Here is a 12,767-nt window from a genome sequence, read left to right on the forward strand (position 1 = left end):
GGTTACACTTCATACCTATTTGGCCTTAAGTGCATCTAAAGTGCAATTTTTCACTTCAGTCTTATTGGCCTTAAGTGTAGAAAAACGTTTGTTGCACTTCAGAATTTTTGGCCTTAAGTGCATATATGGCCTTAATTGCAGGAAACTATTGCTTGCACTTCAGATCTATTTGGCCTTAAGTGTATCTGAAGTGCAATTTTTTCACTTAAGACTAATTTCTTTTTAACTTCAGATCCGATAAGTCTGAAGGCTTGTAAAAAAATTTACAAAGTGGATATAGTTGTGATCCCAAAATCAGGTATATATATGCAAAAATCCCCTCTAAATCTACTCGTGGGCTTTTTGATGGCCCAATTGTTGGTTGAGTATATGTGTTAGTTCAACCCAAATGCTTAACGCAAATTTAGAAGCGAGAGTATAAGCAGGAGTTTTATAATGGGAAACTTGGACCGGTTCAATTGGCAATCCTGTGCCAACTTCACCGCAGAAAAATAGTATAAGAAGCGGCTCAAGAAAGAATAGTCTGATTGATTCTAATTCCACTTGACGAAGACAATTGTGAGATCGAGAACCCTAGAATTTGGACTACGATTTCTTGATTCAGCAGCGGCAATGGATACAGACGTCGAGATGGTTCCCGCCGGTGAAGAATCCATCGCTGCAGCAGCAGCAACTTCATCAGCATCTGCTGCTTCTTCTTCCACTAAGAAGCCGAAACGTTTTGAGATAAAAAAATGGAATGCTGTCGCTCTTTGGGCTTGGGGTTCGTTCTGATTCATATCTCTTTCGTTTTTTTATTGTAATTTTCGTGATTTTGTACTTTTCGTAATTGCTTACTTGTGCTGATCGAAGCTGACGTGGTTTGGTGAATTGTTGATTGCAGATATCGTTGTGGACAACTGTGCTATTTGCAGGAATCATATTATGGATCTATGTGAGCCCTTTCAAATCTCCTTTGCTTTAGAATAGAAAAGAGAAATTCGATGTATTTCTATTTATTATTGCCAATTTATGTGAAAATTGTTTGTTAACAGGCATCGAATGCCAAGCTAATCAAGCTAGTGCTACGAGTGAGGAGTGCACTGTTGCTTGGGGTACGATGTTTGTTTATTTAAATTTCATATAGTTGAGACTGGTGATTGGTGAATTAATTCGTTCTACTTGGAACTGTGACATAGAAAATTATATACTTCGGGAAATCTTGACTACCATTATTTGTTTATGAGTATATGTCATTTTGATAGAGCTTTCTGCTTATTATGTCTTACGAGATTATGCCTGGACATACTAGTTGTATGCACTTTTAGATATACATTACCATATTGTACTTTATATGGTGAATAAGTTATAATCAAACTTGAATCTTGTTGCCTAGAGAATCTACCTTCATTTACATGTAAAGGAGCCAAACATCCATTGTCCACAAAGCTTTGGCTCTTTCACTTAATAACAAGGTGATACATTGTCTATTATCGTCCTCGAACTTAGCAAATCTGTTTTTGGTGTGAACAATCATAAGCATATGTGCTTGCAAATCCATGTCATCTTTCTTTTTTTAACTCATCTGCCTTCTCCAGATCTCCCCCTCTTATTGCCAAAGACCGCACTTATATCGCTCCATTGCCGTCCTCTCCCTTCTTTATCCTTCCATCTGATGAAGCTTTTGTAATGTATCGCCTTCTTATGCTGCTAAGTCCGTACCCGTGCTGTCTTTTCCCTTTCGTACTTCTTTCTCATTTCTATTATGGCTGCTTACTCTAATGAGGCTAGCGACTTGAGAGTTTTATGTGGTGTATTTTCTACCTTTTTCCTGTGTCCGGTGTTTTGGATAGCGTGCGGCGACAAATAGCGACGAGGGCCCGCTTCACTGAGGCGAGAGGCGCGCAGCTAAGCGCTCGCCTTTTTTATGTGAAGCAACAATTTATACAAAAACATAAAGTATTATATACATATAACTAAAAACTCAATAACAATAATATATTAATAAATATATCATTCAAAAGTTAAAGACTCAATAGATAGCCATAGACTCATAGTAGATTCATAAATTAAAGACTAATAGTCTAAACTCTAAAACAAGCAACATCTATTCTTCTTCAAGATTTTCAAATTCTACAACTTCATGAATGTTAGCATTATATTGGCTATCATCTTCTTCATCCTCGGACTCTTCATCAATTAGGGACCGACTTGAACTTGCTACCCCCTTTCCCTTGTAAGTTGAAAACTCGCTCTAAGTCCATAGATATTCTCCTCAACACCAACAGCCATAGAAACAGTACCCCAATCAAGATCTTCTCCTTCATACACTTGTTCATCTTCATGATTTTGGGGGGCTCCAGTTAACCATTCATTTGCCTCGTCAATGTTGTCCAACATAATTGGATCAATGGTATCGCGAGCTTCATAACGTCGCCTCAATGTTCTATTGTATTTAATATACACTAGATCATTGAGACGCGATAGCTCAAGCCTATTCCTTTTCTTGGAGTGAATCTGCGCATAAGTTATTTAGATTAATTATTAAATACTAATAATAATACAATATAGAATATATTAATATAATAAATCTACTTCTTACATGCTCAAATACGCTCCAATTTCTCTCGCATCTAGATGCACTACAAGTTAGGCTTACTTTGATGGCAAACTTTTGCAAGTTTGGAGTTTGATGTCCAAATTGCTTCCACCATTCAATTATAGAAAAATATTTTAAAAGTTAATAAGTGTAAATCAAATAAATTAAATTAAAGTTATAAGGATATCTATATTAAAGTTAGTTACCTGGCGACCTTATGTCTCTGGCTCTAATGGCAGCCGGTAAACCAAATAGGCCCTCTGCTTGTGAGTACCTACCAAACTCCTCCCCTATTAGATCTATCGTCGCTGAATTAGGGATCAGCTTCTCAAGACATGCATGGTATCCAATCCATACCTCTGAATCCAAAGTTTCATCTCTAGTGTTCTTGTAAAATTATCCCGGGTTCACAAGATGGCATGCTGCATGCAAAGGTCGATGGAGTTGATTGTTCCACCTGGTATCAATTATCTCAAAAACTCTCATATTTCCTAACATCTCCATCAAATGACGCTGCAATACCCTCTTTGGCTCTATCCATAGCTTCATAAAGATAGCCCATTGGTGTTTTTTTCTCCCCATCCACCATACGAAGCACCCTAATCAAAGGACCACCAACTTTAAGAGCCCGAACGACATCATTCCAGAATGATGGAGAAATAAGAACTTTGGCAGTTTCTTTCCCCACAGCTTCCTTTGCATATTTATTATCTTTCCATTCAGTTGAAAGAACTATCTTTCTCAACTTTTTCTTTTGCAAGTAAAAACTATCCAAAGTTAAAAAGCCGTTGCAAATCTAGTCTTGGCCGGTCTCACCAAATTTCTTTCATTTGTGAATTTCCTCATCAAATTCAACAACAGCGGCCTCTGACTGATGTAAGCATATACCTTGACGACCTTAGTGAAAACTGTAAAAGTAACAATAACAATTTTATGGTTAATACTTAATAGGATAGGACATAAGTATAAATAAAGTTAAAGGCTTTAAAGATAACTATATTAAAGTTACCTGAAGCATATGGGTTTTCCTTGAATATGTCACCAAACATCAAGTTGATACAATGGGCAGCACATGGAGTCCAATAAATGTTTGTATAGATAGCTTCCATCATCTTCCCCGCACTAACATTCTCACTAGCATTATCTGTAACAATTTATACAACATTTTCCTTTCCAATTTTATCAATAGTATTTCTAAACAAGTTGTACATTTTTCTTCCATCCGTAGAAGAGTTGCTAGCATCGTGAGATTCAAGAAAAACACTCCCTCTTGGAGAGTTCACCAACACAATTATGATCATTTTTCCATTCCGTGCTTTCCATTTATCCATCATAATGGAACATCCAAACTTGTTCCATTTCACTTTATTCTCCTCAATAATTTGGTCTATCTTCTTCACCTCCTTTTTAAGATGAGTTACTCTAACTTCATGATAGCTAGGAGGCTTCATTCCTGGGCCATATTGTCCTACGACCTCAATGAATTTATCAAAAGTTTTGTAGTCGACACAGTTGAAAGGAAGCCCTGCATCGTACATCCATGATGCAAAGGCACTGACGATGCGATCCCTCAAAATCTTCTTGGCTTCTAAACCTGAACCTTCTCCACCTTTTCCCCTTTCTTGTTGTTTTGCCGAGAAATAAAGATTGAGAGAACCTTTTGTCACCGTATATGCCGTGGATGACCCACTAGAAGTATTTGGATTTATCTTATGAGTTTTGGGGGGGGGGAGGTCCCATTTCACCTTCTTCATCCATCTCATCATCTTTATCAATTAGATTCACCGATGCTTCATAATTCATTTGAGTTTTTGCCATATTTTTCTTTTCAACAAACGCTTTTACTTCCTCCCTAACCTCGGGCGGACAAAGGGGACATTGTATTACATTTTTAAATCCACCTATCAAATGTTGCTTGTGACGAGTTATCCCACCATTATATGTTTTTTGACAAAACACACATTTAATTGCGAATCTTGACGAGCCTTGTATATCATAATTCCAAGCTATATCTTGTTTAGTATTATCGGATGTCACCATTTCAACGCCGTTTTATAGACAAAAATTATCAAGTCAATATGCAATTAATTCTACTATATAAGACTATAAGTTAATAATTGAAAAAAAGGAAAACAGAGCCCAAAAAAAGGGTCTCAAAACAGCCTAATATTTTGCCAAAACAGAGCCCAAACAAAATTAAAAAATTAAGAGAAGAAGAAAGAGGAAGTGAAGAACCTCTGTAATTTGCTCGAAAATTAGAGCACAAAAATAGACCTCTGTTTCTGCTCTTTTCGTCAAAAAACAGAGGAAAAAAGAAAAAGGGAGGAGGGAGGAGGGAGGAGGGAGGAGGGAGGAGAGAAGAAGAAAGTAACGAAACTCAGAGCTCATACCTGGTCTTTCAATGGCAGAAGCTTGATGAAGAAGAAGATGGCACTTGGAAGAAACCTCAAGCTTTGAGACGAAGAAGTTGAAGAAGTTGTTTTGTTCGAGCCCTAATCGCAAGTTCCGACCTTTTCTTGTTGTTTTTTGTTCGAAGTTGAAGAAGCTCTGAACTCAAGCCCTAATCGCGACCTGTTATTTATTTGCCTTTTTTTTTTTTTTAAATAAAGCGTCGCTACACTCGCTTCTCGCCACTCTGTCGCCTCTCGCTACACAGGCAGAGGCGACCGCTATTCTGAAACGCAACGCAATAGTTGCCCTGTAGCGACACTGCCTTGCCTCGCTACGCCTCACACTATTAGCGTTGAGGCAAGCACTATTTACAACACTGCCTGTGTCCTTCCCTTTCTCAAGCAGGCACACCGCTTTTCTCTCCATCCCTGAACCCCTATCTCAAGGGGAATCTTTAATGGAAAACACAAGCAACCAATTCTTTCATTACGATTTTATTTGCTCTAGTTACTTCAAAGGTTTAAACAAAAGTCAACCGATTGAGAGCACCAACAGTTCTAAATTGAAATTCTAGACACATAAAACATATTGCTAAGGGGTCGTTTGGTTGGAAAAAAGTTATCCCAGGATTAGTTATCCCGGGATTAGTTATTCCATCCTTCCATGGGGATAAAAAATACTACAATCCCGGGATAACTAATCTTGTGATTAATTATACCGCAATTTTATCCCAACCGAACATGGAATAAACTCTTCTTAAATTTAATCCCGAGATTAATTATCCGTTATCCCTCCTACCAAACGAGCCCTAAGGGTGTTATAAAAGGTATTCAGAAAAGTGGATAGGTGTTAATTTCTTAGGATTATTGGTGTGCGCTTCTTCTTTTGGGAACAGAGTGAGGAAATGGAGGGAAATGTTTCTCAGAGTTGAGACAAGGAGGGCATTTTGTGTGGAGAAAGCTGGATATTTAGGAGGGTTGCCTCTGCTGATCCAAGCATATTTACTGCATTGCACTTTTTCTTATTGCCAAATACCACATTATATCCCCTTTTGCTGTCTTCGCCCTCCTTTGTCCTTCATCTGATGAAACTTTTGCAATGTATTATTAACCTTCTTTTGCTGCTAATTCTGGACACATACTATCTTTTCCCTTTGGTGCTCCTTTCTCCATGTCTTCTTTCTCATTCTATAATGGCTTCTTATGCAGACGAGGTTTGAGACTTGAGATTTCTTTTGTGGTGTATTTTTTTTCCTTTCTATCTTTATCCCTCTCTCAAGCACACACGCTGTTCCCCAACACCAAACTCATATATCTAGAGGAGAACTAGAAACCAAAGAGCATCCCTTGCAAAGCCACAGTTTGCTCCATATTCAACCCAAACCTTGAGCCTCATCTCTTATTTCAAACAAAACAATAAGAAAAGAGAAAATTGAGAAAAAGCTGAAAATCAAAAGAAAATTGGTTACAAATCTAAGAATTATGAACACTTATAATATCTTATATAAACCACATAAACAACCAAATCAAATGTTAGAGGTCAAAAGAATAACATCTTAAGGTTATATGCATTTTTGGCATACTGGACATTTCAAACTCATTCAAAAGTAATTTTATTACCTACTGCCATGAAGAATTAAATCGAGGGGCTCGAGCTCAGACACGGTGTGAAACCATTTTGCACATGTAGATGAAATGTTTCGTTTCATTAATAAACAATGTTGTCAAACTTCAGATTCAAACAAACTACAACCTGAAAGATAAATATAGAAGTCAAAATTACAATTAAACTAGAGTAGGGAAGAATAGACCTTGAATCACCAAATATGAAAATAAATTTGAACAGAACATAATAATGTAGCCTTTTTTTTCGCATTGATTTTCTCACTCTTGTTTGGCTTTGCTCTTCCGGACTTGGCCTTCTATAGAGGAGTTGAAGGGGGATAAGAACCCTTTGGATCAAAGTCATGATCTGAAGGTTATCATCCTCTTTAGCTGATGAGAGGAAGATTTTGGAGAAAATCTCTAATGAAATTGCTGGAGAAGTGACAAGGATTGGGTGGTAAAAAAATAACTTACTTGCCCGTTCATTCTTTTTTCTCGATCATTTCAAAAAAAAAAATTTCTTCTATGTTGTGATTTTTCAGTTTCAAATTTAAATAGATCAGAGATTTTAATGCTTTACTACTTGTATAAATGTTTCAGATAAATTTTAATATTTTTCTACTTGTATAAGTCTTCTTTGAATGAAAGAGAAAATAAAGATACAATTTCTTAAACGTTAGGACTTTATGACATAATTATATGTACAATATTATGTTGTAGATTTGATTTTAGGCCTCTAGTTATGTTTTTCTTTAACAGGACCTTAGGAGAAGAAAAGAATTAATCAAAAAATTGGTTCAATTCTTTAAAAGTCAAAAGAATTGGAACAAAAAAATAATGAAATTGAAATGAATAAATAGGGGATTCTGCAGGATCATCACCTATTGCCTCCCTAATATTTCTCCTCTATCTACTTTCCATACACCTGTTACCCCTTGTCTTTCAGACCCAATGGTTATTCCAAATTTTTCCCCTAAAAATCGTCATCTCTTCTCCTGCTTTCCTTCAAACCCAGCACCTATTTAGCTTTGCTTTCCATCCATGAAAGATTTCCTTCCTTTTATTCTCCTATGTTTCCTTCTTTTTTCCCCGAGATTTTTGCCACCCAAATTTTGCTCCTTTTTCAGCGATTTCATCTTCCGAAATCTTCTTTTCATTGGCAGAAAAGGATTAAGGGCATGATAGCCTCCAGATCATGACAAGAGTTCTCATTCCTTCAACTCCTATATAAAAAGGTCAGGTTAAGTCTAAGAGCAAATTGCTACCAAGCAAAAAGTAGTGAAAAGATGCTCCATTACCAAGTTTAGTTCGAATTTATTTCATATCTGGTGATAAGAGGTGCCAATACAGCTTCGGATTCCTTCCCAACTACAATTAAGGTCTATGTTTTTCTAGTTTAGTTTAGTGCTTGTAAGTTTGATTTTTGTTTTTTTTGTTTCAGTTTATCAGCTTTGTTTGTGAAGGAAAATAAACATTTTATCTTAGCGATTCTGATAAATTTGGTGTAGAAATGCTTACCCTTTGAATATGGTTATTGAGCTTTAAGTTTTTTTTTGATATTTGAAGTTTCCCCATGTTCTACGGACAGGGAGGGGGGTCTTTATCATTTATCCTGTCTTTATCATTTATCCTGTCTTTATCATTTATCCTGTCTTTCGTAGTTATATTTGTACGTTTAGAAGTATCCTTTTTTTGGCTTTGACATCTTGATTTATATTATCACAGGTGTATGTAACCATGCCTTCCACTTCCACTGCATCAGTCGCTGGCTCAAAACCCGTCAAGTGTGTCCATTAGGTAGTTATCAACTTTGTCTTTGGCGCTGTTTAGTTGTCTTATTAACTGTATATCATAATTGTTAACTCTTTTCCTCATTTCAGATAATAGTGAGTGGGAATTTCAGAAGTATGGTCACTAGAGGGATTCAACAAGTGGCACGAGAGGCGATTATGCTGCTTCATCATAATGTCGTTAAATGTAGTTTGTTCTAGTAATACTTGTTCCAATGCCTTTTGTTCTGTGTTGCTTTACGTATCTGAGTCTGCTTTGGCCATCTGATAGGCTTTACTAGAGAGCTCGTACTGAATCTCATGTGCTGTGCGATTCTGCTTACTGAAGTCAAACTTGTCCTTGTTGATTATGTTTGGGAAAACCTTCAACTAGAGCCACTAGCAAAATCTGGCGCCAATGTTATTTTACCTTCAATTACTCTAATATTGTGCTTTCTTTTTCTTGATCCTCTAAAGTTGTTCCCAGAATCTTTTGCCATTCGTTTGATACCTACATTTATGTGCTTGAGCCTATAAGATCCAGAGTATTCCAAAAGTTACATCGACTTTTTACATAAAGGCCAATGTTGGTAGCCAATTTAGAATGGCGCCCTGGTTTTGTGAGATACTATTAACAGTGGCAGGCAGCCAGGCACTATATGGGAGTAATTTGCTTAGCCAGAGGAAAGTCTTACCTTTGATCTGGGATGATGCATATAGCTACCTTTCAATAGAGTTAAATCCCAGGACTCCGACTTTTCTGCGAAGTCCGAGAAATTTTAGAAGCAAGTTGACAGTAGTGAGATTTGCTTTCGTTTCGCTCATCGGGTTGGCTTGAGAGGGATAATAGTAAAGATAGAAACTCCAAACTAATCAAAGATTAGATGAAATGATTTATAGTTGTCTGTCTTCCGATGATACTAGTTCATTTTGTACTAAGCCCATCAAATGACAATGTTACAGCAGATGAACATAAATTTTCAAAGGTACTTGAGGCTGATAAATACTCATAAACAAGAAAAGAATGATGACAATTTCTTAACATTATGATGGTCCTTCCCTATTTCTTTTTCCTTTCTGAACTTGGCCTTGTTTCTGTTTCTGGCCCATCACAGTTTGCAGTTAGCACAATTATCTTCTACTTCATAGTCCATTGCTCACTGAGATGCTGTAGCAGAGTGGAGTAGCCAATACACTGCAATTGGACTCCTCACGCTATGAATTCCATCACTCCATTCAATTGACCCAAATGCAGATTCAAGACCTTTTACTGTCTCCAACCCAACACTTCCATTACTGCTAAAACTAATCTCATACGACAAACTCTTATTTTCCTCGCTAAAACTAAGCTTAGTTGGAGTCACCTTCACCTCCACCGAAGCCGGCACACTTATTTTCACCTCATACACCGCATTCGTATTCCTGCCAACATTTTTAACCACACGCTTGTATTTCACCACACTCTCACTGCTAAAAACAACTGAGAACGATGGATAATTCAAATCCCCTGGACTAACGAAACTTTTTTCGCTGCAATTCACTGAAGAAGTTTCTTTCACGAACGGTGAAATCCTTTTGGGGTCATAACCAATGGCGCAGAGAAAATTCACGTAATCCTTCATTTCAATATCATAAACCAGACCTGGATCCAGTGCTCTGTTCGGATCCACATGACCCGACCCGTGAACAAACGGACTCGATTCTTGGCCTGTCGCGAGATCTGTAAAGGTTTTGCCGGAGTTATCAACGTTGTAAGCTGTCGTCATGAGGGCAGATTTGATGGCTGCTGTGGTCCATTTAGGGTAAGCTTTTCTAAGTAGAGCAGCTAATCCACTTACATGAGGACAAGACATGGATGTACCAGATATAATGTTGAATTCCACTCGTCTGGTATCAATTTCCAAATCTGTTGGTCCAATGGACCCGGTCCAACCGGCTAAAATGTTGACTCCTGGTGCAGTAACATCCGGTTTAAGGATCTCTGGTGTTACATAATTGGGTCCTCGGCCTGAGAACGCAGCAATACGTGGAGCAGTCGGTGATTTTCCGATCACAGTTCCTTTGAAAACGATCGTCGCTTTTGGGGATGAATCAGATTTGACGTAATCTCTTATTTTGTCACCGGCTTTTTGACCGACCATTGTCGCCGGTAGGAGATGTGAATCGGCGACGAGTTCTTCGCCGGAGTCAGCTAAATTCGCCAGGACCATACCTGCACCGCCGGCTAATTTCACTGCACTTCCTTTCTCTACTCTAGCATTGCCGCCTCTATCACATAATACAATTTTTCCGGCGACCTTTGAAGGATCCAGCTTTCCTGGATAACAGAGTTGACTCCCGCAGTCGCCGGAATAAACAAGAGGTAATTTTGTATCGTTAAGCGGATCGCCGGAATACAGGGATACGCCGCCGAATATTCTTCCGTCGCCTAAGATTACATTCGCCGGAAACTCCCGGTCTATGGTTGAAGCAGCAACAGTGAGAATCCACGGCGCAACGTTCACTGCCGTGGAAGCACCGGGACCGGAGTTTCCAGCAGAACAAGAGACAACAACGCCATGTTCCGAAGCACCAAAAGCTCCAATAGCAATGGAGTCAACGTCATACTCTGGTGCATAACCGTCAGCACCAACGGAAAGTGAAATCACGTGAACTCCATCAGCAACAGCTTGATCCATTGCGGCTAATATATCTGAATCAAAACACCCTGTTTTCCAACAGATCTTATAAGCTGCTATTCGAGCTTTCACAGCCATGCCTCTTGCTTCACCTTTTGCGTATTGAAAAAAGCTAGCGTTAGCTACAACAGATCCAGCTGCAGTTGAAGCAGTGTGGGTTCCATGTCCTTCAGTATCTCTTGGCGATTTAGATTCTTTAGACTCGTCAATTGGGCTTCCACGATCAGCTTCGTAGCCTTTGTAAAACAATCGAGCACCGATGATTTTACGATTACATGAAGTTGCAGGAAAGTCCTGCCCAGTTTCGCATTTGCCTTTCCAACCGGACGGGACAGCAGAAAGCCCGTCGTCGGAAAAGCTCGGCCTTTCGGGCCAAATGCCCGTGTCAAGGACCCCGACGATGACGTCATCGGCGTAATCGGAGTTGGGCCAAAGCCCAAATGAGTCTGCGAGGCCTAAGAAGGTCGGTGTGTGAGTGGTGTGAAGCTGACGTGCACGGTCAGGTATGACGGAGACCACGCCAGGCACGCGGCGGAGCCGGTCAGCCTGCCCGGAAGTGATACGGGCAGAGAAACCACGGGCAGCATAATCGTAAGAGTAAAGGATTTTGGCAGAGTGTTGGGAAGAAGAAGAGACTGATCGGAGAATGGAGGAGTACCAATTGTGGTGGGTAGTAAAGATGTGGGGCTTATGGGATTTTGACACGTGGACTATGAAAGTCTCATGACCATCCGATTGGACTGAAATTGCTAAAGAGTTGAGAAAGAAGAAGATTAAGAGGGAGAAAAAACAAGAAGAAGAAAGTGCCATTTTAGAAGAGTTTGTAAGAAGAAACTATTTTCTGCAAGTGTTAATATTGATAATCCGTACTTGATAAAAGGATAGATAGAGGTGTGGGCCTTATTGGGCCACGTTGTATATAGAGATTGGTTCATTTTCAGGCCCTTTTTGCCATTCCTGCATATCCACGTGGGATTTGGACCCATTCTTTAGATTAACGAGAGATGGAAGGGTAGGTAAGATATGTATTAATGTCCAGGAAAAAAAACGTTTGGAAATCTGTTAGGTATTTACTTTAGAATAAATTTAAAAAAAAAAAAAAAGGATTCTACGAGAAGATGAACTCACGTTTTTCTCGCAGTACCCGTACTACTGCCAACAAGGAGTATTATATTGAGCGTCATGAATCATGGCAATTAGGAGTGGACATCGGTTGGTTCGGTTCGGTTATGAATATTATCGGTTTAGCATATCAGTTATCGGTTTACAAATTTGATAAATCGATAACCGAACCGATAAGATATCGGTTATCGGGTACCGGCTAATCAGTTATCGATCATTATCAGTTTGGTTATCGGTTTACCCGATAAGATAACTCAATCTAGAGTTAAAGAAAAAAAGAGAAGATAATTCACTGGAGTTAAACAAAAAAGAGAAGAATTCACATATAATATACTACCCATTTCTGCGTTTTGTCGGTAATCACAACTGGAATAGTACTAATTCTTCAACAACAATTATCCAAATACATTATGCCCTCAAGCGTTGAAGCCCTCAACAATACCTGCATAGAATTTTTGCTTCCTCCGATACATTAAGCCTCCTCCGATATGATAACAACAATAGTTGAATAATAATTTTTATTTCATACAATACCTACACTTCCACAAGCATTGAATACCACAAGCTGTCCAATATAATATGAATGTTGTTTGTCAAATGCCTAACCTGGAAAAAGAAACCATAG

General features: G+C 38.6%; 2 protein-coding genes across 2 annotated transcripts; one reads left to right on the plus strand and one right to left on the minus strand.

The window, feature by feature from the left end:
• Window positions 1–397: 397 nt before the first annotated feature.
• Window positions 398–8,818, plus strand: LOC104236463 (RING-box protein 1a-like). The gene is made up of 5 exons (XM_009790387.2): window positions 398–763; window positions 884–934; window positions 1,035–1,094; window positions 8,299–8,370; window positions 8,454–8,818. Exons 1-5 carry the CDS (start codon window positions 613–615, stop codon window positions 8,489–8,491), a joined length of 372 nt encoding a protein of 123 aa, XP_009788689.1. The 5' UTR covers window positions 398–612; the 3' UTR covers window positions 8,492–8,818.
• Window positions 8,819–9,212: 394 nt separating this feature from the next.
• On the minus strand, window positions 9,213–11,875 carry LOC104236462 (subtilisin-like protease SBT1.4). Its single transcript, XM_009790386.2, has one exon. The coding sequence runs from the start codon at window positions 11,828–11,830 to the stop codon at window positions 9,500–9,502; it is 2,331 nt and encodes a 776-aa protein (XP_009788688.1). The 5' UTR covers window positions 11,831–11,875; the 3' UTR covers window positions 9,213–9,499.
• Window positions 11,876–12,767: the final 892 nt, after the last annotated feature.

Source organism: Nicotiana sylvestris, chromosome 3, assembly GCF_000393655.2.
Source record: "Nicotiana sylvestris chromosome 3, ASM39365v2, whole genome shotgun sequence".
NCBI classification, from domain to species: domain Eukaryota; kingdom Viridiplantae; phylum Streptophyta; class Magnoliopsida; order Solanales; family Solanaceae; genus Nicotiana; species Nicotiana sylvestris.

Bases quoted from the DNA above. Each gene is read 5' to 3' on its own strand.
- LOC104236463 (XM_009790387.2), top strand. From the start codon at position 613: ATGGATACAGACGTCGAGATGGTTCCCGCCGGTGAAGAATCCATCGCT. The intron at 764-883 runs GTTCGTTCTGAT...TGTTGATTGCAG, and splicing joins TGTCGCTCTTTGGGCTTGGG to ATATCGTTGTGGACAACTGT. The intron at 935-1,034 runs GTGAGCCCTTTC...GTTTGTTAACAG, and splicing joins GAATCATATTATGGATCTAT to GCATCGAATGCCAAGCTAAT.
- LOC104236462 (XM_009790386.2), bottom strand. From the start codon at position 11,830: ATGGCACTTTCTTCTTCTTGTTTTTTCTCCCTCTTAATCTTCTTCTTT.